Source organism: Oncorhynchus mykiss, chromosome 13 (genome assembly GCF_057628025.1).
Source record: "Oncorhynchus mykiss isolate SJ-2025 chromosome 13, ASM5762802v1, whole genome shotgun sequence".
NCBI lineage: Eukaryota > Metazoa > Chordata > Actinopteri > Salmoniformes > Salmonidae > Oncorhynchus > Oncorhynchus mykiss.
In genome coordinates, this window is record NC_143034.1 from 16,641,970 (window position 1) to 16,665,000 (window position 23,031).

The window sequence follows — 23,031 nt, forward strand, 5'->3', positions numbered from 1 at the left end:
ACTCATCCACGTAGCTAGATGTGGCTGGGGGGTGGTTATAGCATTTCTTTCACATGACTCATCAATTTAGACAAGTGTGTCTGGGTAATAATTATAAAATATATTTTATATTTTTATTGTTTTTGATATTGCTACTATGCAAGTAACAATTTCACTGTACCATTTACACCTTCTGCATCCTATGCAACTTAGATTTGATACAGAGTGTGTTTACCAGAAGGTGAGAAGGTGATGCGAAGAACAACATGATCTGCACTAAAGTCTGATTAGGATATAGGACTAGATAAAGTGTATTTCTATCTGGAGTTTTTCCTTATTGTAGGCTACTACTTTTACCACTTTTAGTCTTGAAATCTGTGGTTGTTTACTACACTACTCACTCTGTTTAGCACATGGCCTCACATGTGAATCGTTAAAGAGATGTGTGGGGCTAAGTCTTAACTTATTATGGATATTGAGTAGCTTGGATGAATAAGGTGCCCAGAGTAAACTCCCTGCTACTCAGGCCCATAAGCTAAGATATGCATATTATTAGTAGCTTTGGATAGAAAACACTCTGAAGTTTCTAAAACTGTTTGAATGATGTCTGTGAGTATAACAGAACTTATATGGCAGGCAAAAGCCTGAGAAAAAATCCAACCAGGAAGTGGGAAATCTGAGGTTTGTAGGTTTTCCAAGATACAGTTTTCCAAGATACATTTGGTCCGATTGCACTTCCTAAGGCTTCCACTAGATGTCAACAGTCTTTAGAACCTTGTTTCAGGCTTCTACTGTGAAGGGGGATCGAATAAGAGCTGTTTGACTAAGAGGTCTGGCAGAATGCCATGAGCTAAATCATGCGTGCAGCCGTGAGAGCGAGCTGCGTTCCTTTTCTTTTCTAAAGACAGAGGAATTGTCCGGTTGAAACGTTATTTAAGATTTATGTTAAAAACATCCTAAAGATTGATTCTATACATCGTTTGACATGTTTCTACGAATTGTAATATAACTGTTTTGACTTTTTGTCTGGACTAAGTGCCTGCGCCTCGTGAATTTGGATTTGTGAACTAAATGCGTGAACAAAAATGAGGTATTTGGACATAAATGGACTTTATCGAACAAAACAAACATTTATTGTGGAACTGGGATTCCTGGGAGTGCATTCTGATGAAGATCATCAAAGTTAAGTGAATATTTATAATGCTATTTCTGACTTCTGTTGACTCCACAACATGGAGGGTATCTGTATGGCTTGTTTTGGTGCCTGAGCACTGTACTCAGATTATTGCATGGTGTGCTTTTTCCGTAAATATTTTTTTACATATGTCACAGCGGTTACATTAAGGAGAGGTATAGCTTTAATTCCATGTATAACACTTGTATTTTCATCAACATTTATGATGAGTATTTCTGTAAATTGATGTGGCTGTCTGCAAAATCACCGGATGTTTTGGAAGCAAAACATTACTGAACATAACGTGCCAATGTAAACTGAGATTTCTGGATATAAATATGAACTTTATCGAACAAAACATACATGTATTGTGTAACATGAAGTCCTATGAGTGTCATCTGATGAAGATCAAAGGTTAGTGATTAATTTGATCTCTATTTCTGCTTTTTGTGACTCCTCTCTTTGGCTGGAAATGAAATGGCTGTGTTTTTCTGTGACTAGGTGCTGACCTAAAATAATTGCATGGTATTCTTTCGTCGTAAAGCCTTTTTGAAATCGGACACTGTGGTGGGATTAACAACAGGTTTATCTTTAAAATGGTGTTATAATACTTGTATGTTTGAGGAATTTTAATTATGAGATTTCTGTTGTTTGAATTTGGCGCCCTGAACTGTCACTGGTGGTTGTCAAATCGATCCCATGATCGGGATTTCAGCCAAAATAAGTTAAGAGGATTTGAACAATGCTGAATGGGTGTAGACAAAGAAAATATCTCCAGTAGATGTACCAAAACATTCAAGAGCCATTTTATAAAAAATGGGTCTAGAAATGTATTGTTCCTCAACTGCAGTGTTGAGGAACAATACACCATTTTCTAACTCTGAGTCTCTACTTGTATCCAATGTAAAAAAAAAAATTAAAAAAAAACAATTTTGCTACATAAGACCGAATCCAGGTAGTAGGTCACAAATGAGGACAACACCAGGGCCTGTATTCATAAAGCATCTCAGAGTTGGAGTGCTGATCTAGAATCAGTTTAGGCTTTGAGACCATATTGAATAAGATACCCCAGTAGGCTACTACAAATAAATCACACTGTATAGAGATCAGGAAAGGTTATTATCAAGGTTCCCATCTCCTTGAAGCTATTAGAAGGTCATGGGCCCCATTGGCCCTAGTCAAAAGATGTGCACTACATAGGGAATACGCAAGCCCAATAGGACAAGACCAGTAGGCTATATGCTACAAAATAACACCACAGCTTACTTAGGGCAGTGGTTTTCAAACCAATCTTTTGGAACCCCAGACGTTTCACAATGTTGTTGTAGCCCTGAACTAGCTCACATAATTCCCCTAATTAAGGACTTGATTATTAGTCGATAAGTTATTATCAAGGTTCCCAGACATCCCCTTGAAGTTATCAATAGGTTATGTATTAGGCCTAATATATACCTGTATATGAGACAATTATCCAACGTAAACAACATATCATATTGTGTGCGTGGCTCCAGACCGGATTCCGGTCTCCGTTCAGGAAATACCCGATCCGTGTGTTTGGTGAATGGTGGACTAGTCTACACCCGACCTTGGCCGACCCTGAACAGAATATAGGCTACACCATATCACTAGAGCAACAACATATACGACCCCGGTGTGATTTTACACATATTTAATGTCTCGGAGGACTGGAGAATAATATAGGTCAAAAGGCAGTGTGACATATTGGAACAAGCCACATAGCCTATACGCTATAGGCCTACAATAATTTGACCATACACATAGCCTATGCACTTCAGACAAAATCTCTATAAAGCCTACCATTAGTAGTCCTACTAATAACGCAATACTGTTTACATGCCACTCTTAGGTTGCATAACACGTTATATAGACTAAACAAAAAGTGTGAATAATAAGTAGGTTAGACATTTACACATTTAATAAAAGTGTGAAAAAAGTGCACCTGCTAGTCGGGACAGAGAGAGAGACGAGCAGTCCAGACAGCTCGTGATGTCAGCGTGGAACCGATCGACTCGCGTGCACCGAGTAGCCTACACAGCCACGAGAGAAGACGGGAGGCCAGCCCGATCAGTGAGACTGTCTGGAAAGCCAATTTGCCAAATTGGGTCCGACGCACGCACTGTCTATTCGTCTGGGGAAATACTTTAATTTGTAATGTTCTTTTCCCATCTTAACGAATATTACTGGAAGACTTTTGGTGAAACGGTGGTTTATTTCAGGACTAACTGGTGCCCAGCTTTCGTCCCCTCTCTTTCTCTTCCCGTGTTTATTTACTCCTGAATGAAAGATAAACAAACTAACCTATTTCGTTCTCATCCGCGCTTGTTTGCGTGCCCATCCGACGATCCCTTAATTAAGCTGTTTCCTCATCACCTCACCCTAACGATAAACCCCATCATAATAACACACAACATGTGAACTTGGGGCAGCGTCTTGGTCTCACAGTGGTCTGGTCTGGTCTGACTGCACCACTGGATGATCACTGCACAACAACAAAGATAAAGAACCGTCTAGAGAGAGAGGAGGGTGCTATGGCAGACAGCAGGGTCCCGCATGGCATGAGACCGAGCGAGGGAGAACACACGACCCTCAAAACCCGATGGCTGCGCTCAAGCAAGGCATCTCACATCGCCAATAATGTTTTAATTTGTTTAAAATTGTAATAACATCTCTAAAATACCGGGCCAATATGATAAAACTCGATTTGACAGACAATGATAATCCCAAAATTCTCGCGCACCGCACACCACCCCCCAAAAATAAATTTGGGGCGCAGCTGGCACCATGCAACGCCGGATGTCCATTATTAATTTTTAATACCGCACGAAACGCCAGATTTAGAAAGCGTGTGGAGTGGCTTCGCACGCCACAATGGAGCCTACATTACAGTCTACATTCTTTATAGTCATGACCTAAAAAAAAAACGAATAGGTTGCGAGTAAAATATTTCGATATAATGGAAGTTACCTCGTTTCCCCTTTTGTCATTTCTTACACCTGACTGTGTAGGCTACAGTAGCCTAACCGACGCGAATGTGACCGACAGTGACAGTAGCCTAACCGACTCGAATGTGTACAGTAACAGCCAGTGACAATAGCCTACGGCCAAAGTTGAAAGCGTTTTCAGGAGATCGAAAAGCATGCACCGCTCTCAATATGTAGTTGAACACTCCTCCCTAAATATACTTTGTATCGGTTCTACTAAAAATCATTTAACAAAATAATAGCGCAAATACTTAGCCGAAATACGAGGTAAATCCAAGAGGGGATAACTACCAACTTCAGTAAATTACAAAGCTTAAGTGACTAGCTACATAGCTATACCTTATTAGGTTTCGTCCGTGTCCCCTTGAAAGAATCCTCTTCAGACAAGTAGGCTACAAGGTTACTAACCCACACCAGTGTAAAATGTCTGCCTTAACCACTCCAAAGATTATTACGCACATACAAGTGTGATAACACGGCGAAAGTCATAATACCCAAAACACATAATTTATCCTGACATAAAGGAAGTTAGTTTTAAACAGCTGGTGTCGAGCTAGTCCATAGTTGATCAAACGGGGACATCAAGGCTGTACAGGATAATGTCTGATCCAAAACAGAGCAGATTTCGAAATGAGACCAGACACAATTAATACATTTTGAATGATTGCCTCCATAATGCCTAGATAAACCTAATCCTATTTTATAGAAGCTCGTAAATAACTTACACATCTCCACGGAGCGGTCTAACCCCCTTACGCATCACATGGTGTCGCCCGTATGACTCACAATTAAAAAAGAGCGAACTGGTAGCCTAGTCTACTTTCAATTTTTCGGCGGAATGATAATACTTTAGTTTCTCATCCGATTTTTGGAGGGGAGGGGATGGCGTGAACATTGTTCCGAGGATGTTATATGTTTTGTTATTGTGCTTACATGTTAATGGTAGGATGGAATACACACTCGGTTAAATTTGACACGGCCTCCTCTTAAAAGCGAAAGGACCGACACACGCGCGCTCGGCTCGCAGAGCAACGGAGGAAAACTCCTGATGCAAAATGGAAACTGTGTCAACTGGTAAACACAGGCTCTCGGTGCACGAGGGCATACGAGTTCATGGCAGCGCTCAATTCTAGTGGTCGAGTTCGTTTTGCAAGGCCCGGTGCCCCGGTTTGCAGGATTTTGCTTATTTTAGATCACTCTCTTGGGCCTTAAGTGACGTCTTCATTCAACCGGGGCAACGGACCATGCAAAACGAACTCGCCTAGTGAAAACGGATATGGCTGGCGTAACGTCAGAGCTGGGGCGGGTTCATGTGAACCATCTTTAGGACACGGTGAAGAATGAAGGGACTGAACCCGTTGAACCGCACGACTACTTACTGTACCGGGGGCTCTAGCCTGCTTCCTGCTGCCCCGCTCTATAGGCAGATAATTACATTAAATCCGAGAATATAGGTCAGATTCCTATTAAAATGTAATGTTAAAAGTGTCTAGCCTAGCTAGCCTACTCTGCTACATGCAGACCAGTATCACAATGATAAGCAGCCCAGATCTACAGACAGTAATCATATGTTCCTTTTCTATTTTAAATCTGAATGCCACACAAAAGTAGGTAGCCACTTGTCTGTGTGTGTGCAGAACGTCAAGTTACATTACCATGAATAATACAACAGTTTAGTGTGTGTGTGAGAGAGAGAGAGAGTACGTTATCTTTCATTAATTATAGAACAGTTTAGTGTGGTGTGAGTGACAGAGAGAGACAGACACAGCGAGTGTGCGTTTGTTTGTGAGAGAGGGTGTGTACTTGTGTGTACTGTGAGAAACACAGCGAGAGAGAGAGTGTGTGCACGTTCATGCGCGCCTGTGTGTGCTATACGTACAGCATGTCCTCTCCAAGTCGGCAGTAGATATAGGCCACAGCATATGACACATTCCATATGCAATGGAGAGAACAACGCAGCTGACAGAGAATGATCACAGACATTTTGGCAAAGTGGGTGGGGTTATATCCTGCCTGTTTGGCCCTGTCCGAGGGTATCATTGGATGGGGCCCACAGTGTCTCCTGACCCCTCCTGTCTCAGCCTCCAGTATTTATGCTGCAGTAGTTTATGTGTCGGGGGGCTAGGGTCAGTCTGTTATATCTGGAGTATTTCTCCTGTTTTATCTGGTGTCCTGTGTGAATTTAAGTATGCTCTCTCTAATTCTCTCTTTCTTTCTCTCTCGGAGGACCTGAGCCCTAGGACCATGCCTCAGGACTACCTAGCATGATGACTCCTTGCTATCCCCAGTCCACCTGGTCGTGCTGCTGCTCCAGTTTCAACTGTTCTGCCTGCGGCTATGGAACACTGACCTGTTCACCAGACGTGCTACCTGTACCAGACCTGCTGTTTTCAACTCTACAGAGGGAGCAGGAGCGGTAGAGATACTCTCAATGATCAGCTATGAAAAGCCAACTGACGTTTACTCCTGAGGTGCTCATCTGTTGCACCCTCGACAACTACTGTGATTATTATTATTTTACCATGCTGGTAATTTATGAACATTTGAACATCTTGGCCATGTTCTTTTATAATCGCCACCCGGCACAGCCAGAAGAGGACTGGCCACCCCTCATAGCCTGGTTCTTCTCTAGGTTTCTTCCTAGGTTTTGACCTTTCTAGGGAGTTTTTCCTAGCCACCGCGCTCCTACACCTGCATTGCTTGCTGTTTGGGGTTTTAGGCTGGGTTTCTGTACAGCACTTTGTGGCGCCAGCTGATGTAAGAAGAGCTATATAAATACATTTGATTTGATTTTAATCCAATCACTGACCAAGCCTGTCAGAACCATAGATATTCTAGAGTGTGTCAGTCTGTGTTCTGATTCTATCTCTATGGCCAGAACTGTGGAACACGGTAACTATGAGACACCAAGGCCATTTCATTCTGTTGAAAACAATAGTCATAGCCCAGGTGGGTTGTTGTTTAAAATGAGACAGCGAGGTTTAGACTGTTGAAAGTGTGTGCGTGCGTGTGTGTGTGTGTGTGTGTGTGTGTGCGTGTTTGAGATTGTTGAAGGCCAAATAGGAATTTCAAAGTAAAAACTTCCCTCCACTGTCTACAGTTCATCTCATATAGTCCTGTATCTTCCTCAGTCATCATTGTCTGTAGGGTGCCATTTGGGATACAACGATTTTCCATCACCTTCACAGCGGCAGCAGGCCCATAATGTTGGGTAATCACAACTGTCTGATCCTAGATGATGAATGATGTCTGTAATTTTATGTAACCCTGTAATCCCTAATCCGCTGGTTGCACAAATGGCTCAATTGTTTTTTTCCCCTTTTTTGTAGCCGTAAGGCAAGAGGTTTCCTTTAGCTATAACCTTAACGCCCATTTTAACTGTGTAAATGTCCCTTTAAACTCCATTCTAACTGTGTAAATGTCAACTTTAACTGTACAAACATCCATTCTAACTGTGTAAATGAATGGTAAAGAACCGTGCTCATAATATTCAGGTGTGTGTGTGTCTGTACGATAGAGACAAGTGTCAGGTGCAGGCTGAGGAGGATTCAGAAGGAGACATGACACAGTGTACCAGACATTGAAATAGGGTTTTTACTAAGGGATTCACATGGACAATGTCACTGTATACACCTACACATTAGATCACACTTACACAAGGCCTGAGTCAGACAAGTCTTTTTCCAGTGTCAAAAACACACACATCTATACGCTCAATGTTTCCATGGTGACCACAATGAACGAGCTGTTGTGCCCGTTGCAACCTAGGTCTAGTGTTCGTAATAATGGACCGAGGCTTCCACATATCCACATATCTACATAGCTGGAATACATAGAACAGAGGACTCTCATGTAAACTCAGCCCTGGGCTGAATCATGTCTACTTCGGGGAGCGTCCTAAATTACCCCCTATTCCCTACATAGTGCACTACTTTTGATCAGAGCCCAATGGGCCCTGATTAAAAGGAGTGCGCTATAGAGTACAGGCAATAGGTTGCCATTGGGGACGTGGACTTGATCTATCACTTTTGATCCCTCTGTAAACCGCCACCACAACGATCAACAAGGCTTAAAGGAAAACACAACATCATTTGGTCTTTCTCAAAAGTAGCTGTATATTGATGTATCTTTCTTGACTTTTTGGCTGAGCTGAGGAACAAGCTGTCTCAGAGATAGGAGGCCCTAGCCTGGTCCCAGATGTGTTTGTGCCATCGTGCCAACTACATTGGTGTGATTGTCAAGCCAAACATGTTTAGTATGACAGCGAATGACAAGGAGTTGGCATGGTGGCACTAACAAGACTGGCACTCAGGCTAAGATGGCTTCTCTCTGGGTGGGGGTGGAGGGAGGGCAGGGAAGGTTGTTGTGGCTGGCTGGAGCTGGGGTGCCTTCCTACAGAAAGCATCACACATCGTTTACACAAGAAGGGGCAGAGGCTGATAGCAAGCACTTGCAGCGTTTGGAGTCAATTCAAGTTCAACTCAAGTTTATTTAGGAATGGAAATGTTTCAATTCATAATTATGATTTCTCAGTTCATTTTATAGGGACATTTCCATTCAATTCCTGAATTGATGGGAGTTAATTGTTGAATTGGAATTGAGTCCTCCAACCCTGTCCCTGCAGCAGGACTAGTTGTATTGTGGTCGACAACAAACACTGGCTGATATTGTGATCATGATCACCATGGTAACTAGGAGGACCTAGGGTTGAAAAATTCTAGGAAATTTCCCCAAATTCCCAGGTTTCCAGAAATCCCAGTAGGGATATTCTTGGAATTAGAAGGGAATGTTTACGAAATCTGGGTATCCTCCAACCAGGGAATTTGGGGAAAGTTACTGGAATTCTGCAACCCTAGGAGGACCATAACGATCCTGGAGAGCGACGATGAGAAAGGAGAGAGGCTAGAGTAAGGAGTTGTCCTAGTGGTTGAGATTTTAAAGACGCTTAAAATGGAGTGGGGCTCTCGAGTGTAGTTTCTCATGGCCGTCGGCCAACCAACCACTCCTGGTAATGTACTAGTATTTACACACAGAATGACTCAACAATAATCATCAAAGTAACATAATACAGACACTGACTCCACATAACATAACAGTCAACTTATGTAAGAGCCACGACGTCAGTAAAAATAAATACTAAACTTCTATTAAGACTTTCTTATGATAATAATAATAATAATAACCACAACAACATGTAGAGGAATTGTAAACAATAACAATAACAGGTCAACTAAATCTCCAAGGTTACACGTTTTAACTGTAGCTAGAGACGCAAATGACATCTATATGCGACCTGGTAATATCAGGTTTATCAGTGTGAGCTATGCCTTCCAGTGCATTATCAAAACAAATACATTGTTTTGCTCAAAAATAGAACATTTCCCACCTGTAAGGATTATATGTAACACATACAATTATATTATATCATTTGATATGCCATATTACTTTCATACCTGCTTTCCCATAAATAGAATTCTGCATGCATTCTACAACACGTTGGAACAGCAGCAGCATGATGACCTAGATATATGTTTCATATAATCCTTACATATATAGTGTCATATACTTTTCTGTCTAAGGAGTATTATACATCGCTTATCTATGTTGTCACAGATTTGATCCCAACATTAGAACATGATTGTTTAAAACCTCTTAAGGATCGGACCCTTTCCCCCCCAAAAAAATGTTTCACCTAAAATGACATACCCAAATCGAACTGCTTGTAACTCAGGACCTGATGCAAGGATATGCATATTCTTGATACCATTTGAAAGGAAACACTTTGAAGTTTGTGGAAATGTGAAATGAATGTAGGAGAATATAACACAATAGATCTGGTAAAAGATAATACAAAGAAAAAAACCAATGTTGTTTTTTTACCATCATCTTTGAAATGCAAGAGAAAGGCCATAACGTATCATTCCAGCCCAGGCACAATTTAGATATTGGCCACTAGATGGCAGCAGTGTATGTGCAAAGCTTTAGACTGATCCAATGAACCATTGCATTCTGTTCAACATTTTGTACCAAGACTGGCCAAATGTGCCTAATTGGTTTATTCATAACTTTTCAAGTTCCTAACAGTGCACTCTCCTCAAACAATAGCATGGTATTCTAGCTACTGTAAATTGGACAGTGCAGATTCTCTCCTATCTGACTTGACTGCTGCAGGTTCAGATGGCAATGCAAAACATTCTGACAACGTTGCAGTGACGTAACAAAGACATTGGGATGGAGGGATAGAGGAATGTAGCCGGGGATGTAAAGAGGAGGGTATAGACGGGTTCAGGAGTCAAGTTGTAAAACAATCCAGTCCAGGATGGATGAAGGGAATGAAGATATGTGGTCAACGGAGCATCAAAGTGAACCCAACCCTGAAGAGAGAAAGAGAGAGAGGAGCCATTATAAACTCTATATACCTAGGTTATTCATGATTATTCTTTTTACAATTATTTTTGCGGGGTTTTATGTGTTTTATTGAGCTAGGCCAGTGAAGAGAAGACAGGAAAGGTAGGAGAGACTGTGAGTCTGAATGACAGTAGGTCAGATTCCAACCCATGTCATCTCTGGTATCCTAGGCTGTGTGTGTCAGGGTTCGCGGCCCTGACACATTAACGCTTATTCTTGAAAGCTATTATACAATGTCAGGCGTTATAATTAGACAGTAGGACTGACCTGGTGTTACTCCCAGAAATAGCGGAGGTACCAGATAGTCTCGTTCTTCAGCTGAGGTCCAAACAGAGGGTTGGCCTGGGCTAGGATGGCTATCAGCCAGCTGCACACACACACACACACACACACACACACACACACACACAGTAGAGAACCTGGCATTAACTTATACAGCAACTATAGAACCTGACATTAACTTATACAGTAAGTAGACTTAGAGATAACAGAGTAGAGAACCTGACATTAACTTATACAGTAAGTAGACTTAGAGATAACATAGAGTAGAGAACCTGACATTAACTTATACAGTAAGTAGACTTAGAGATAACAGAGTAGAGAACCTGACATTAACTTATACAGTAAGTAGACTTAGAGATAACATAGAGTAGAGAACCTGGCATTAACTTATACAGTAAGTAGACTTAGAGATAACAGAGTAGAGAACCTGGCAGGACACCCATACTCACAATAACCAACAACAAACAGCTGTCAAGATCAAACTAGTGATGACAACCCTGTGAACAGAAAGAGTTAATACACATTACCATATCAGCTATCATCGCAAGCACACACTATAACCTGCTTAATATGAACGACATCTTTGATATACAGTAGCTACTACTGTGACAACTGCATTGCGAGCGGGCCAACAGCAGGGATGAGAGAGAGAGAGGATCGATGCGTATAAGGCTTCTGTCCAGGGCCCACTGTTTCCATCCCATTCATTCATTACAATCCGAGATATGGGAACATATCCTTACAATGCAAAATATTTGCCTTAAAAAAAAGCAAATATAAATATTTACCAGATTACCATTAATCAGATTACCATTATACACAATTTTTAGCTTCTGTTATGCGTTTGTATGGATAACGGTAGGTAGGACACCTACCCTCGGTTTGGTCCTTTGGGCACGAAAAAGGGTGCTACAATACCAACGAGCGCCCATAACGTGGTGAAACAGATCATCGGCAGCGCGAAAGAGCCCATCGTTACACCGAATAGATCACCGGCTGAAAGATAAATAAATATCAAATTGTGTCCTTAGCTAGAACAACAGCATCAACGGGTCCGCTGCGTTCCTTATCAAGAACCCCCTTGCAGTTTTCTCCCGCCTTCTCCCATTAAAACGCCTCCGATTGGCCGGGAGCGTTGTGATTGCAGTCTTTGATTGGTTTAGATTGTGTGTCCGTCAGTATTAAGAAAGGAGCGACTGGCTAGTGGAATGCGTATAGGCCTAGTCTGACAGCAGATCGGAAGTGAAATGTAACAGTAACAAATTGTTGACACAATGTAATAATGTTGCCGAGTTAAAAGTAAGTATAGTTTGGACCACACTTTTTCCTAAAATTAATACACTGGTCACTGTAATGGCCTTGGTTATAGCTAATTATAAACTGGGTAATTCGAGCCCTGAATGCTAATTGGCTGTGGTAAATCAGACTGTATACCAGGGGTATGACAAAGTATGTAATTTTACTGCTCTAATTACATTGGTAACCACTTTATAATATCAATAAGGCACCTCGGGGGCTTGTGACATATGGCCAATATACCACGGCTACGGGCTGTATCCAGGCACTCCGCATTGTGCTTGCATAAGAACAGGCATTAGCCGTGGTATATTGGCCATATACCACACCTTCCCTGGCCTTGTTGTGTAATTATAAACTGGGTGGTTCAAGCCCTGATTGCTGATTGGCTGAAAGCCGTGGTCTATCAGACCGTATACCATGGTATGACAAAACATTCATTTTTACTGCTCTAATTTAGTTGGTAACCAGTTTATAATAGCAATAAGGCACCTCAGGGGTTTTAGAATATATGGCCAATATACCACAGCTTTGGGCTGTGTTTTAGCGCTCCGCGATGCGTGGTACCTGAGAACAGTCTTTAGCCATGTTAAAGCCATGGTATTGGCGATATACCACACCCCCTTATGGCCTTGTTGCTTAAATATAATATGCTTAATCCGTAGGTTATTTTAAATGTGTTGCCACATTAAATAGCATAAATGCCAAGGAACAAACAACATGGAACTGAATGCTAAGTAGCCATGTTCCCAGCTGCTGTCCTGCTGTAGCGCAAGTCAACAGCATGAATTAACCCATTCACCACAGACACAGATTTAGTTTTGTACTGCAGGATATCTACATCTTTTCTCATACACTGAGTATACCAAACAACAAGAACACCTTCCTAATGTTGAGTTGGGCCTTCATCACAGCCTCAGTTCGTCAGGGCATGGACTGACTCCACAAGGTGTCAAAAGTGTTCCACAGGGATGCTTCAAATGCCTCCCACAGTTGTGTCACGTTGACTGGATGTCCTTCTGGTGGTGGACCATTCCTGATGCTGTGGAAAACCCCAGCAGTGTTGCAGTTCTTGACACAAACCAATGTGTGTGGCACCTACTACCATATCCTGTTCAAAGGCACTTTTCTTGCCCATTCACCCTCTGAATGACACACACACACACACACACACACACTTAATGTCTCAATTGTCTCAAGGCTTAAAAATCCTTCTTTAACCTGTCTCCTCCCCTTCATCTACACTGATTGAAGTGGTTTTAACAAGTGACATCAATAAGGGATCGTAGCTTTCACCAGAATTCACCTGGTCAGTCTGTCATGGAAAGAGCAGGTGTTCTTAATGTTTTGTATACTCAGTATATATATATATATATATATATATATATATATATATATATATATATATATATATATATATACTAAATATAGCTGGACAATGTTACTAATGGAATCATAACAGCATAATTTCTCTTCACACCAGATTAGTTCCCTTTCTCCAGGATCTCCAGCACTACTTTCAATTGAATTGAATTGAATTTTATTTGGGGTAAAAAATAATGCATCCAACAAGATGTGCATTTGTTTACTGAAGGATAACACGTGAAAGCATTATATAGGCCCAATGAAAACACTTATTTCCATAGTGGTCCTGGATGCTAGCCTGGGTACCGGTCTTTTTGGGGTAACATCCTTGTCACTGCTGCCATTTGGCAAAAAAGACATGGAGTGTCAGGGAGTGTTTCTCCTTTGCCAAGATAATCTATCTACCTGACAGGTGTGGCATATCAAGAAGCTGATTAAACGGCATTATAATTAAACAGGTGCACCTTGTGCTGGGGATAATAAAAGGCCACTAAAATATGCACTTTTGTCACAAAACACAATGCCACAGATGTTTCAAGTTTTGAGGGAGCGTGCAGTTTGCATACTGACTGCAGGGATGTCCACGCCAGCCCAACCTTCACATCCAGAGTCTTCATCAGCGGGATCGTCTGAGACCAGCCACCCGGGCAGAGGATGAAACTTAGGAGTCTGTCTGTAATAAAACACTTTTGTGGGGAAACACTCATTCTGATTGGCTGGGCCTGGCTCCCCAGTGGGTGGGGCTATGCCTTCCCAGGCCCAGCCATGGCTGAGCCCCTTCCCAGCCATGTGAAATACAGTTATATCAACTGTAACTCAGTAAAATCATTGAAATGTTTGCATGTTGCTTTTATATTTTTGTTCAGTATATGTTGAAAGCAGGTGCTTCCACACAGTTGTGGTATCTGAGTTGATTAAGGAATTAAAATCCCATCATGCTTAGGGTCATGTATAAAAAATGCTGGGCAGGGCATGAGACAGCAGTTTCCACCACCGTCAGAAAAACATCAAATTCTGGAATTTATTGTGAAAGAATGGTGTCGCATCCCTCCAATATAGAGTTCCAGAGACTTGTAGAATCTATGCCAAGGCACATTGAAGCTGTTCTGGCTCGTGGTGCCCAACACCCTATTAAGACACTTTATGTTGGTGTTTCCTTTATTTTGGCAGTTACCTGTATGCGTTCCATTGTATCAACTGTAGGGTTGTACTGCCAAACTACATTCTGTACATTTCCTTTTCAGACAAAGGGCATAGTGTTACATCACCTCCTGTTGAAACCTAGCCAGACTCCCTCTCTCTTTTCTCTCTGTCTCCCTCTATCTGTCTGTCTGTCTGTCTGTCTGTCTGTCTGTCTGTCTGTCTGTCTGTCTCTCTGTCTGTCTTCCTCTCTGTATCTCTCTTTCTCTTCTCTGTCTCTCTCTCTCTCTATATATATATATATATATACAGTACCAGTCAAAGGTTTGGACACACCTACTCATTCCTGAGTTTTCTTTATTTTTACTATTTTCTACATTCTGTACATTTCCTTTTCAGACAAAGGGCATAGTGTTACATCACCTCCCGTTGAAACCTAGCCAGACTCTCTCTCTATCTCATCATCTGTCTGGTATGACGCCATGTCAACATGACATCTCCTATGCTTTAACAGACATGCTACAATGTCATAAGAATGTCACAAAAAACCTGTAGGCAACAAACATAGATTTATTACATTTTATGGCATAAATCACCCCCATACATTTCCAGAAATGCTATTGACAGCAGAGGAAACCTAATAGACCAACATTGAAGATGTGGATTAAGCCTAGTCCAGGACTAAAAAGCATTCTCATTACAGATTTTAAATTGAAATAACTTTTTAGTCCTGGACTTGGTGTCTGGGAAACAGGGACGAATTTAAGTAAATAAATGGTTGAATGAACTCTGACCTACAAAGCAAACCAATCCATGTTTAGATCAGGGGTAGGCAACGAGATTCAGAGGCGGGACGATTTGTGTCGGAGCAGATGGTTGGGGGTCCGGTACATAATAATAATTTGGTTGTCTGCTTTCCCCCTGCCGCAAGGTACTACCGAGGACACCTTGACTTGTGTGTACACTGTGACATTCAACACTGTGTGCTTGTTAAGTGTATTGTCCTTTAAATGGCGCAGTGTTCTGTTACCTTGTGACGTGTGGCACCGCCCACCACTGGGGAACACATCACACACGCTACACACACACACACACACACGCTGCACACACACACTGCACACACACACACACACACACACACACACACACTTGAGTCTGTTTGTTTTGTCCATAGAATTTTAAATATTCAGATGTCACTGCATCCTTCCAAGTTCTTTGTGTCATCTCTAGCTGTGTAAACACATTATCAGCAGTAAAACACCAGTCTCTAGACCCATAGAAAAGCCTCTCCACACCAGGGTCTCTAGCCCCATAGAAAAGCCTCTCCACACCAGGGTCTCCAGCCCCATAGAAAAGCCTCTCCACACCAGGGTCTCTAGCCCCATAGAAAAGCCTCTCCACACCAGGGTCTCCAGCCCCATATAAAAGCCTCTCCACACCAGGGTCTCTAGAACCATAGAAAAGCCTCTCCACACCAGGGTCTCTAGACCCATAGAAAAGCCTCTCCACACCAGGGTCTCTAGACCCATAGAAAAGCCTCTCCACACCAGGGTCTCCAGCCCCATATAAAAGCCTCTCCACACCAGGGTCTCTAGCCCCATAGAAAAGCCTCTCCACACCAGGGTCTCTAGCCCCATAGAAAAGCCTGTCCACACCAGGGTCTCTAGACCCATAGAAAAGCCTGTCCACACCAGGGTCTCTAGCCCCATAGAAACGCCTGTCCACACCAGGGCTGCAATAGGAAAATGACAGTAGAGGGTTTAGTCATATTGAAGCTCTATGGCAGCTCATGGTTATCATGTCACTGCAAGAATGGTGATGGTCATTCCTTCATTCTAGAATCAACTCTTTTTTTCTATGGGTTTTACATTCATCATCTCTCTGTATTGCTCTCCCTCGCTGTTTCTCTCCCACTCCCTCTGTCTACCTACTTCTTCCCTCGCTCGTTCTTTCTCTATGACAGCGAACGATCGCCACCTAGTGGTTCAAGGGATACTTTACTGGTCTGACTATGGACTCCAGTCTGTAACTTTACCCTGGTTGTTTACTGGACACAGATCATGTCAATGTACTAGAATAAATTCGTATAACACTACAGTATATTGTAGCGTTCAGTTTTTTTCACCAAATGTCCTTTAGGTAAGTAGGAACTGAAGTTTCAATATCCCGAAACAAGCATATCAAAACATGTTTCATTTCAAAGCTCCCCTGATAGTTTTAATGAAATTCACATCACAGTCCGCGGTTAATTTTAAGTTTCAGCTTTCATTTATTCATCTTCAGATGATATCTGAGTTTCATTATTGCTTTGCCAAGAGAGTGGTCGTGGCAGGCAGACACATGCCCACATGAAGGAAACGTTGCGGTCAAGCTAGTCTCGTGTAGCCCTACCTAACTATACAAGCTATCCATGCGCAACCACACTTAGGAACACGGTATCAGGTGGAACTCGGATTTGGACGAGAGAGCGCTCGTAAAGCTTAGTGTAGTGGCGCATAGATTCTGTCTGTCGGATAGCTTGATCATTTACGAGTGTCAGATGTAGCTCGTCCGCATTCAGGAAACGGCGCAGATAAAGGCAGTTGAACCAACAACGAAGATCGATTCACCCGGCGGTTAAACTGTGGGGTAACCGCGGTCAATACTGGCCCTTTTATCTAGTTTTAAAGTGATATACTTTCAGTGTTTTGTATATTTTGTATTCGAGTTGATAATGCTGGATGGTCGAACTGATGAAGTTCACAAGAGACATTTGCCGACTGCTGGGTATTGGAGGCGGTAAGTAAAAGTAACTGCGAGGCCACTTTAAAGTTATTGAACTCATAAATGTCTATGTATTTTACGTGTGTAGTGTTTATCGATGATCGATTTCTCGCTGGCGAGTCTACTCGACTGAAGACAAGTTACACAAGTTAACATGCTCCTATGCTGTGTGATAACCTATTGTGATCACAAATAGGAGTGATATTATTTTGTTTATGTTAGTCATGTATGTTCCTGTAAAAGGTTGCCTTGTATTTAAAGCGGCAGTCCGCAGTTGAAACCATAACAAGTCTGAGGGATGAAGTTGGAAACATTTAACCGCTCTCAAATTCATAGTTCGAGTTACGGATGTAAGAACGGATATCAAAATTATAGTTTTATTCATTTTTTGAGCCTGTATAGTATTTGTTTACATATACTTTGTTTACAAACATTGGAGTAAAACAAGCTTATATTTTGGGTTCTATATATTGAATTAATTTAAGTCCAAAAATGTATGTAGGAACTGCAGATTGCCCCTTTTAAAAAAATATATATATTTGCTTTTGGGTTCCCGAGTGGCACAGCGGTCTAAGGCACTGCATCTCAGTGCTAGAGTCGTCACTACAGACCCTGGTTGGATGTTCCATAGGGCGGTGCACAATTGACCCAGCGTCGTCCTGGTTAGGGTTTGGTCGGTGTAGGCCATCATTGTAAATAATAATTTGTTCTTAACTGACTTGCCTTGTTAAATAAATAAAAATAAAACCTTATTTTTGCTCTCTCACTCACATAATCAGTATGTTTCTTCTTCAGTCCTTTGTGTAGGCTTTTCTGTCTCTGCTCTATCTGCATGTGCCGACACGCCACATCAGAATCTGAGACTTTGTTTCCATTATGCTTACAAGACACGGTGCAGTGCACATAGCTCAGGGGACACAGTCCTCTTGGCTCCAGGGTTGTGTGTCTTTGTGGGACAGATCTGGTCCTGTGTAGCTCAGATGGTAGACCATGGGGCCTGTAATTCCAAGGTAGTGGGTTCGATTCCCGGGACCACCCATATGTAAATTGTATGCACGCATGACTGAAAGTCGCTTTGGATAAAAGAGTGTGCTACATGGCATATGTTATGACATTAACTCTGGCTGAAACTCTACCCTAAATGTAAGAGAACAAATTCAGGACTAATTCCAATAGAACGCAGTCACCAGTAATTCCCAGACTCTTGTTTAAATCTAAAGGCCTTCTGTTCACTAGTTCCTGGTTTAGTCTTTTGTCTCAAATGGGTGTCGTGGTGGTGAATTCAGGATGCTTCTTCTATAAGCCAAGGCCACAGAGGACTGTAGTGTGTATATGCCAAGGCCACAGAGGACTGTAGTGTGTATATGCCAAGGCCACAGAGGACTGTAGTGTGTATATGCCAAGGCCACAGAGGTCTGTAGTGTGTATATGCCAAGGCCACAGAGGACTGTAGTGTGTATATGCCAAGGCCACAGAGGTCTGTAGTGTGTATATGCCAAGGCCACAGAGGACTGTAGTGTGTATATGCCAAGGCCACAGAGGACTGTAGTGTGTAATGCCAAGGCCACAGAGGACTGTAGTGTGTAGTGCCAAGGCCACAGAGGACTGTAGTGTGTGTATAAGCCAAGGCCACAGAGGACTGTAGTGTGTATAAGCCAAGGCCACAGAGGACTGTAGTGTGTGTATAAGCCAAGGCCACAGAGGACTGTAGTGTGTGTATAAGCCAAGGCCACAGAGGACTGTAGTGTGTATAAGCCAAGGCCACAGAGGACTGTAGTGTGTATAAGCCAAGGCCACAGATTACTGTAGTGTGTATAAGCCAAGGCCACAGAGGACTGTAGTGTGTAATGCCAAGGCCACAGAGGACTGTAGTGTGTGTATAAGCCAAGGCCACAGAGGACTGTAGTGTGTATAAGCCAAGGCCACAGAGGACTGTAGTGTGTGTATAAGCCAAGGCCACAGAGGACTGTAGTGTGTGTATAAGCCAAGGCCACAGAGGACTGTAGTGTGTATAAGCCAAGGCCACAGAGGACTGTAGTGTGTATAAGCCAAGGCCACAGATTACTGTAGTGTGTATAAGCCAAGGCCACAGAGGACAGTAGTGTGTATAAGCCAAGGCCACAGATTACTGTAGTGTGTATAAGCCAAGGCCACAGAGGACAGTAGTGTGTATAAGCCAAGGCCACAGAGGACAGTAGTGTGTATAAGCCAAGGCCACAGAGGACTGTAGTGTGTGTATAAGCCAAGGCCACAGAGGACTGTAGTGTGTATAAGCCAAAGCCACAGAGGACTGTAGTGTGTATAAGCCAAGGCCACAGAGGACTGTAGTGTGTATAAGCCAAGGCCACAGAGGACTGTAGTGTGTATAAGCCAAGGCCACAGATTACTGTAGTGTGTATAAGCCAAGGCCACAGAGGACAGTAGTGTGTATAAGCCAAGGCCACAGAGGACTGTAGTGTGTGTATAAGCCAAGGCCACAGAGGACTGTAGTGTGTATAAGCCAAAGCCACAGAGGACTGTAGTGTGTATAAGCCAAAGCCACAGAGGACTGTAGTGTGTATAAGCCAAAGCCACAGAGGACTGTAGTGTGTATAAGCCAATGCCACAGAGGACTGTAGTGTGTATAAGCCAAGGCCACAGAGGACTGTAGTGTGTAGCTAGGCCTGGGCTATTGCACTCACTAACTGACATTGCTCAAGATACTCTACTAGACCAAGATGCATTTTACTAGACCAAGATGCACTCTACTAGACCAAGATGCACTCTGCTAGACCAAGATGCACTCTGCTAGACCAAGATGCACTCTACATGACCAAGATGCAGTCTACATGACCAAGATGCACTCTATATGACCAAGATGCACTCTGCTAGACCAAGATGCACTGCAATTGACCAAGATGCACTCTACATGACCAAGATATAGGAATCAAACCTGCAATAATTGGGCCATGCTTTTAACAAAATGTCAATACACACTTCTGTGAAACACATAATGAACCCTTGTATGTAGATACCTGTAATGTTCCACACTTCCACAGTAGACTAACAAGATGTATTTAAACAGTAATAATCCACACGCTAATTGTTACCCCCGATCAACAAGTTGAGAGAGAGAGGGAGAGGGGGAGAGGGGGCCGGCTGAGATATACATAACATTCCTCTCTTCCACAGTAAACTAGTTAAACGTCATTCCCAGGCTATTTTCAGCACCTCTGATTCCGTCAGATGAAGGTGTTGCAACAGCTTCCGAGCAGAGAGTCAGCAGACAATCTGGACGTGTCATCAGTCTACCAGGTCATCGTTGTTGTTGTTGTTGTATTCAAATAAGAGGCACCTCATCGCTGTCATCACACTGAAGAGGCCGTGTAGGTTTGACGATAACACCTGGGGCTGGCCGCGTTCCAAATGGCACCCTGTTCCCTGTGCACTCTCTGGTGGAATGTAGTGCACTATTGGCATCCTGTTCCCTGTGCACTCTCTGGTGGAATGTAGTGCACTATGTAGGGAATAGGGTGCCCTTTGGGACGCGCCTGGAGGAAGTCTTTTACTTTCAGTTTGATTGTCCTCTGACTTTTAGCTGAGAAATCCTCTTCCGTGATGACTCACTCATGTTTGGTCAAACCAGAAGGGTGTCTTTGTCATAAGAGAATAGAGGGAATAGATTAGAACTGATCCATTATACGACAGGGGAAACATGGATTTCTTGCTGACACAGACAGAACCCACCCGTCTGTTTCATTGGGCCGAGGGTGGTGATGAGGGTGATGAGGGTGATGGTGGTGATGAGGGTGATGAGGGTGATGGTGATGAGGGTGGTGATGAGGGTGGTGATGAGGGTGATGGTGGTGATGAGGGTGATGGTGGTGATGAGGGTGATGAGGGTGGTATGGAGACGGGTTGTGTTGTGTGTATTCTTTTTTGTTGACTGTGTGGTGGCTAACTACTAACAAACTGTTCCGTTTTGATTTGACTCTCTTCTGTCTTCTTCTCTGGTCTGTCAGCCTAAGGCATTCTGGGTGATGGGGGAGGGGTGCTTTGTCTCTGAGTGGCAGGAAACCACAGGCATGCAGCCACCACTCTGTTGAGAGAGAGAGACAGAGAGAGAATTATAAATACCACCAATATTTATCTGTTTATCGTCCCCCGCTATTCAAACTATTTGCACATTGTTAAAACATAGCTGATAATATAACACTTGAAATGTCTATTTTTTTCAACCTTTTTAAGTGCAATGTTTACTGTTCATTTCAAATAGTTTTTTGTTTGATGTTGTTCAATAAATGTCTTCTTACTTGTTTATTTCACTTGCTTTGGCAATGTAAACATACAGTATGTCCCCATGCCAATACAACCCAATGTAAACATACAGTATGTTCCCATGCCAATAAAACCCAATGTAAACATACAGTATGTTCCCATGCCAATAAAACCCAATGTAAACATACAGTATGTTCCCATGCCAATAAAACCCAATGTAAACATACAGTATGTTCCCCATGCCAATAAAACCCAATGTAAACATACAGTATGTTCCCATGCCAATAAAACCCAATGTAAACATACAGTATGTCCCCATGCCAATAAAACCCAATGTAAACATACAGTATGTTCCCATGCCAATAAAACCCAATGTAAACATACAGTATGTTCCCCATGTCAATAAAACCCAATCTAAACATACAGTATGTTCCCGTGCCAATAAAACCCAATGTAAACATACAGTATGTTCCCCATGCCAATAAAACCCAATGTAAACATACAGTATGTCCCCATGCCAATAAAACCCAATGTAAACATACAGTATGTTCCCCATGCCAATAAAACCCAATGTAAACATACAGTATGTCCCCATGCCAATAAAACCCAATGTAAACATACAGTATGTCCCCATGCCAATAAAACCCAATGTAAACATACAGTATGTCCCCATGCCAATAAAACCCAATGTAAACATACAGTATGTTCCCATGCCAATAAAACCCAATGTAAACATACAGTATGTTCCCATGCCAATAAAACCCAATGTAAACATACAGTATGTTCCCATGCCAATAAAACCCAATGTAAACATACAGTATGTTCCCCATGCCAATACAACCCTTTGAAATAAATTGAGAGGCAGAGAGAGAGAGGCAGAGAGAGAGAGGCAGAGAGAGAGAGGCAGAGAGAGAGAGGCAGAGAGAGAGGGGCAGAGAGAGAGAGGCAGAGAATGAGAGATGTTCAGAGAGAGAAGGAGTGGCAGAGGGAGTGAGACTGAGAGCATAGCAGAGAGAGAAGGAGTGGCAGAGGGAGTGAGACTGAGAGCATAGCAGAGAGAGAAGGAGTGGCAGAGGGAGTGAGACTGAGAGCATAGCAGAGAGAGAAGGAGTGGCAGAGGGAGTGAGGCTGAGAGCATGGCAGAGCGAGAAGAGAGAGAGAGGGGGAGGTAAAGTCCTTTCCCATCATTTTTCTGTTCCCTATCAAAGTAGTGTAACACAAACAGCTTCTCTGCTGGCCTTGGGAACCAGATTCACAACGTGGTTTTCATATCGCACAAGAAAGAAGGGTAGTTTTTCTGACAATGCTGCTGCTGCTTGTTTCTTAGCAGTGTAAGTCGTGTTTCAGTCATTGTTTATTTCTAAC

The 23,031-nt window shown here is 42.6% G+C and overlaps 3 protein-coding genes and 1 long non-coding RNA gene across 9 annotated transcripts in view; 2 read left to right on the plus strand and 2 right to left on the minus strand.

The window, feature by feature from the left end:
* The window catches only part of LOC110485582 (uncharacterized), a 36,951-nt gene extending 31,953 nt beyond the window's left edge, over positions 1-4,998 (minus strand). Inside the window, exon 1 of one of the 5 annotated variants that reach the window (XM_036940112.2) lies at positions 4,881-4,998. The gene's annotated coding sequence lies outside the window, so the exon portion shown is untranslated. Of the gene's footprint in view, positions 1-3,113 lie in introns of all 5 variants that reach the window. The other 4 variants (XM_036940110.2, XM_036940113.2, XM_090195479.1 and 1 more) reach the window with 4 other exon arrangements.
* LOC149978747 (uncharacterized) lies at positions 4,935-7,642 on the plus strand. The gene is made up of 2 exons (XR_016485716.1): positions 4,935-5,229; positions 6,382-7,642. It is a non-coding gene; the product is annotated as an uncharacterized LOC149978747 (long non-coding RNA).
* Positions 7,643-7,726: 84 nt separating this feature from the next.
* Positions 7,727-11,951, minus strand: atp6v0e2 (ATPase H+ transporting V0 subunit e2). The gene is made up of 4 exons (XM_036949095.2): positions 11,721-11,951; positions 11,295-11,342; positions 10,831-10,930; positions 7,727-10,529 (listed from the first exon to the last, which is right to left on the minus strand). Exons 1-3 carry the CDS (start codon positions 11,816-11,818, stop codon positions 10,837-10,839), a joined length of 240 nt encoding a protein of 79 aa, XP_036804990.1. The 5' UTR covers positions 11,819-11,951; the 3' UTR covers positions 7,727-10,529; positions 10,831-10,836.
* Positions 11,952-16,945: 4,994 nt separating this feature from the next.
* The window catches only part of LOC110487250 (uncharacterized), a 114,374-nt gene continuing 108,288 nt past the window's right edge, over positions 16,946-23,031 (plus strand). For both annotated transcript variants that reach the window (XM_090195483.1, XM_090195484.1), the window contains exon 1: positions 16,946-17,424. In XM_090195483.1, coding sequence (XP_090051609.1) covers positions 17,367-17,424 — 58 coding nt within the window. In that variant the 5' untranslated portion in view covers positions 16,946-17,366. The remainder of the gene's footprint in view (positions 17,425-23,031) is intronic.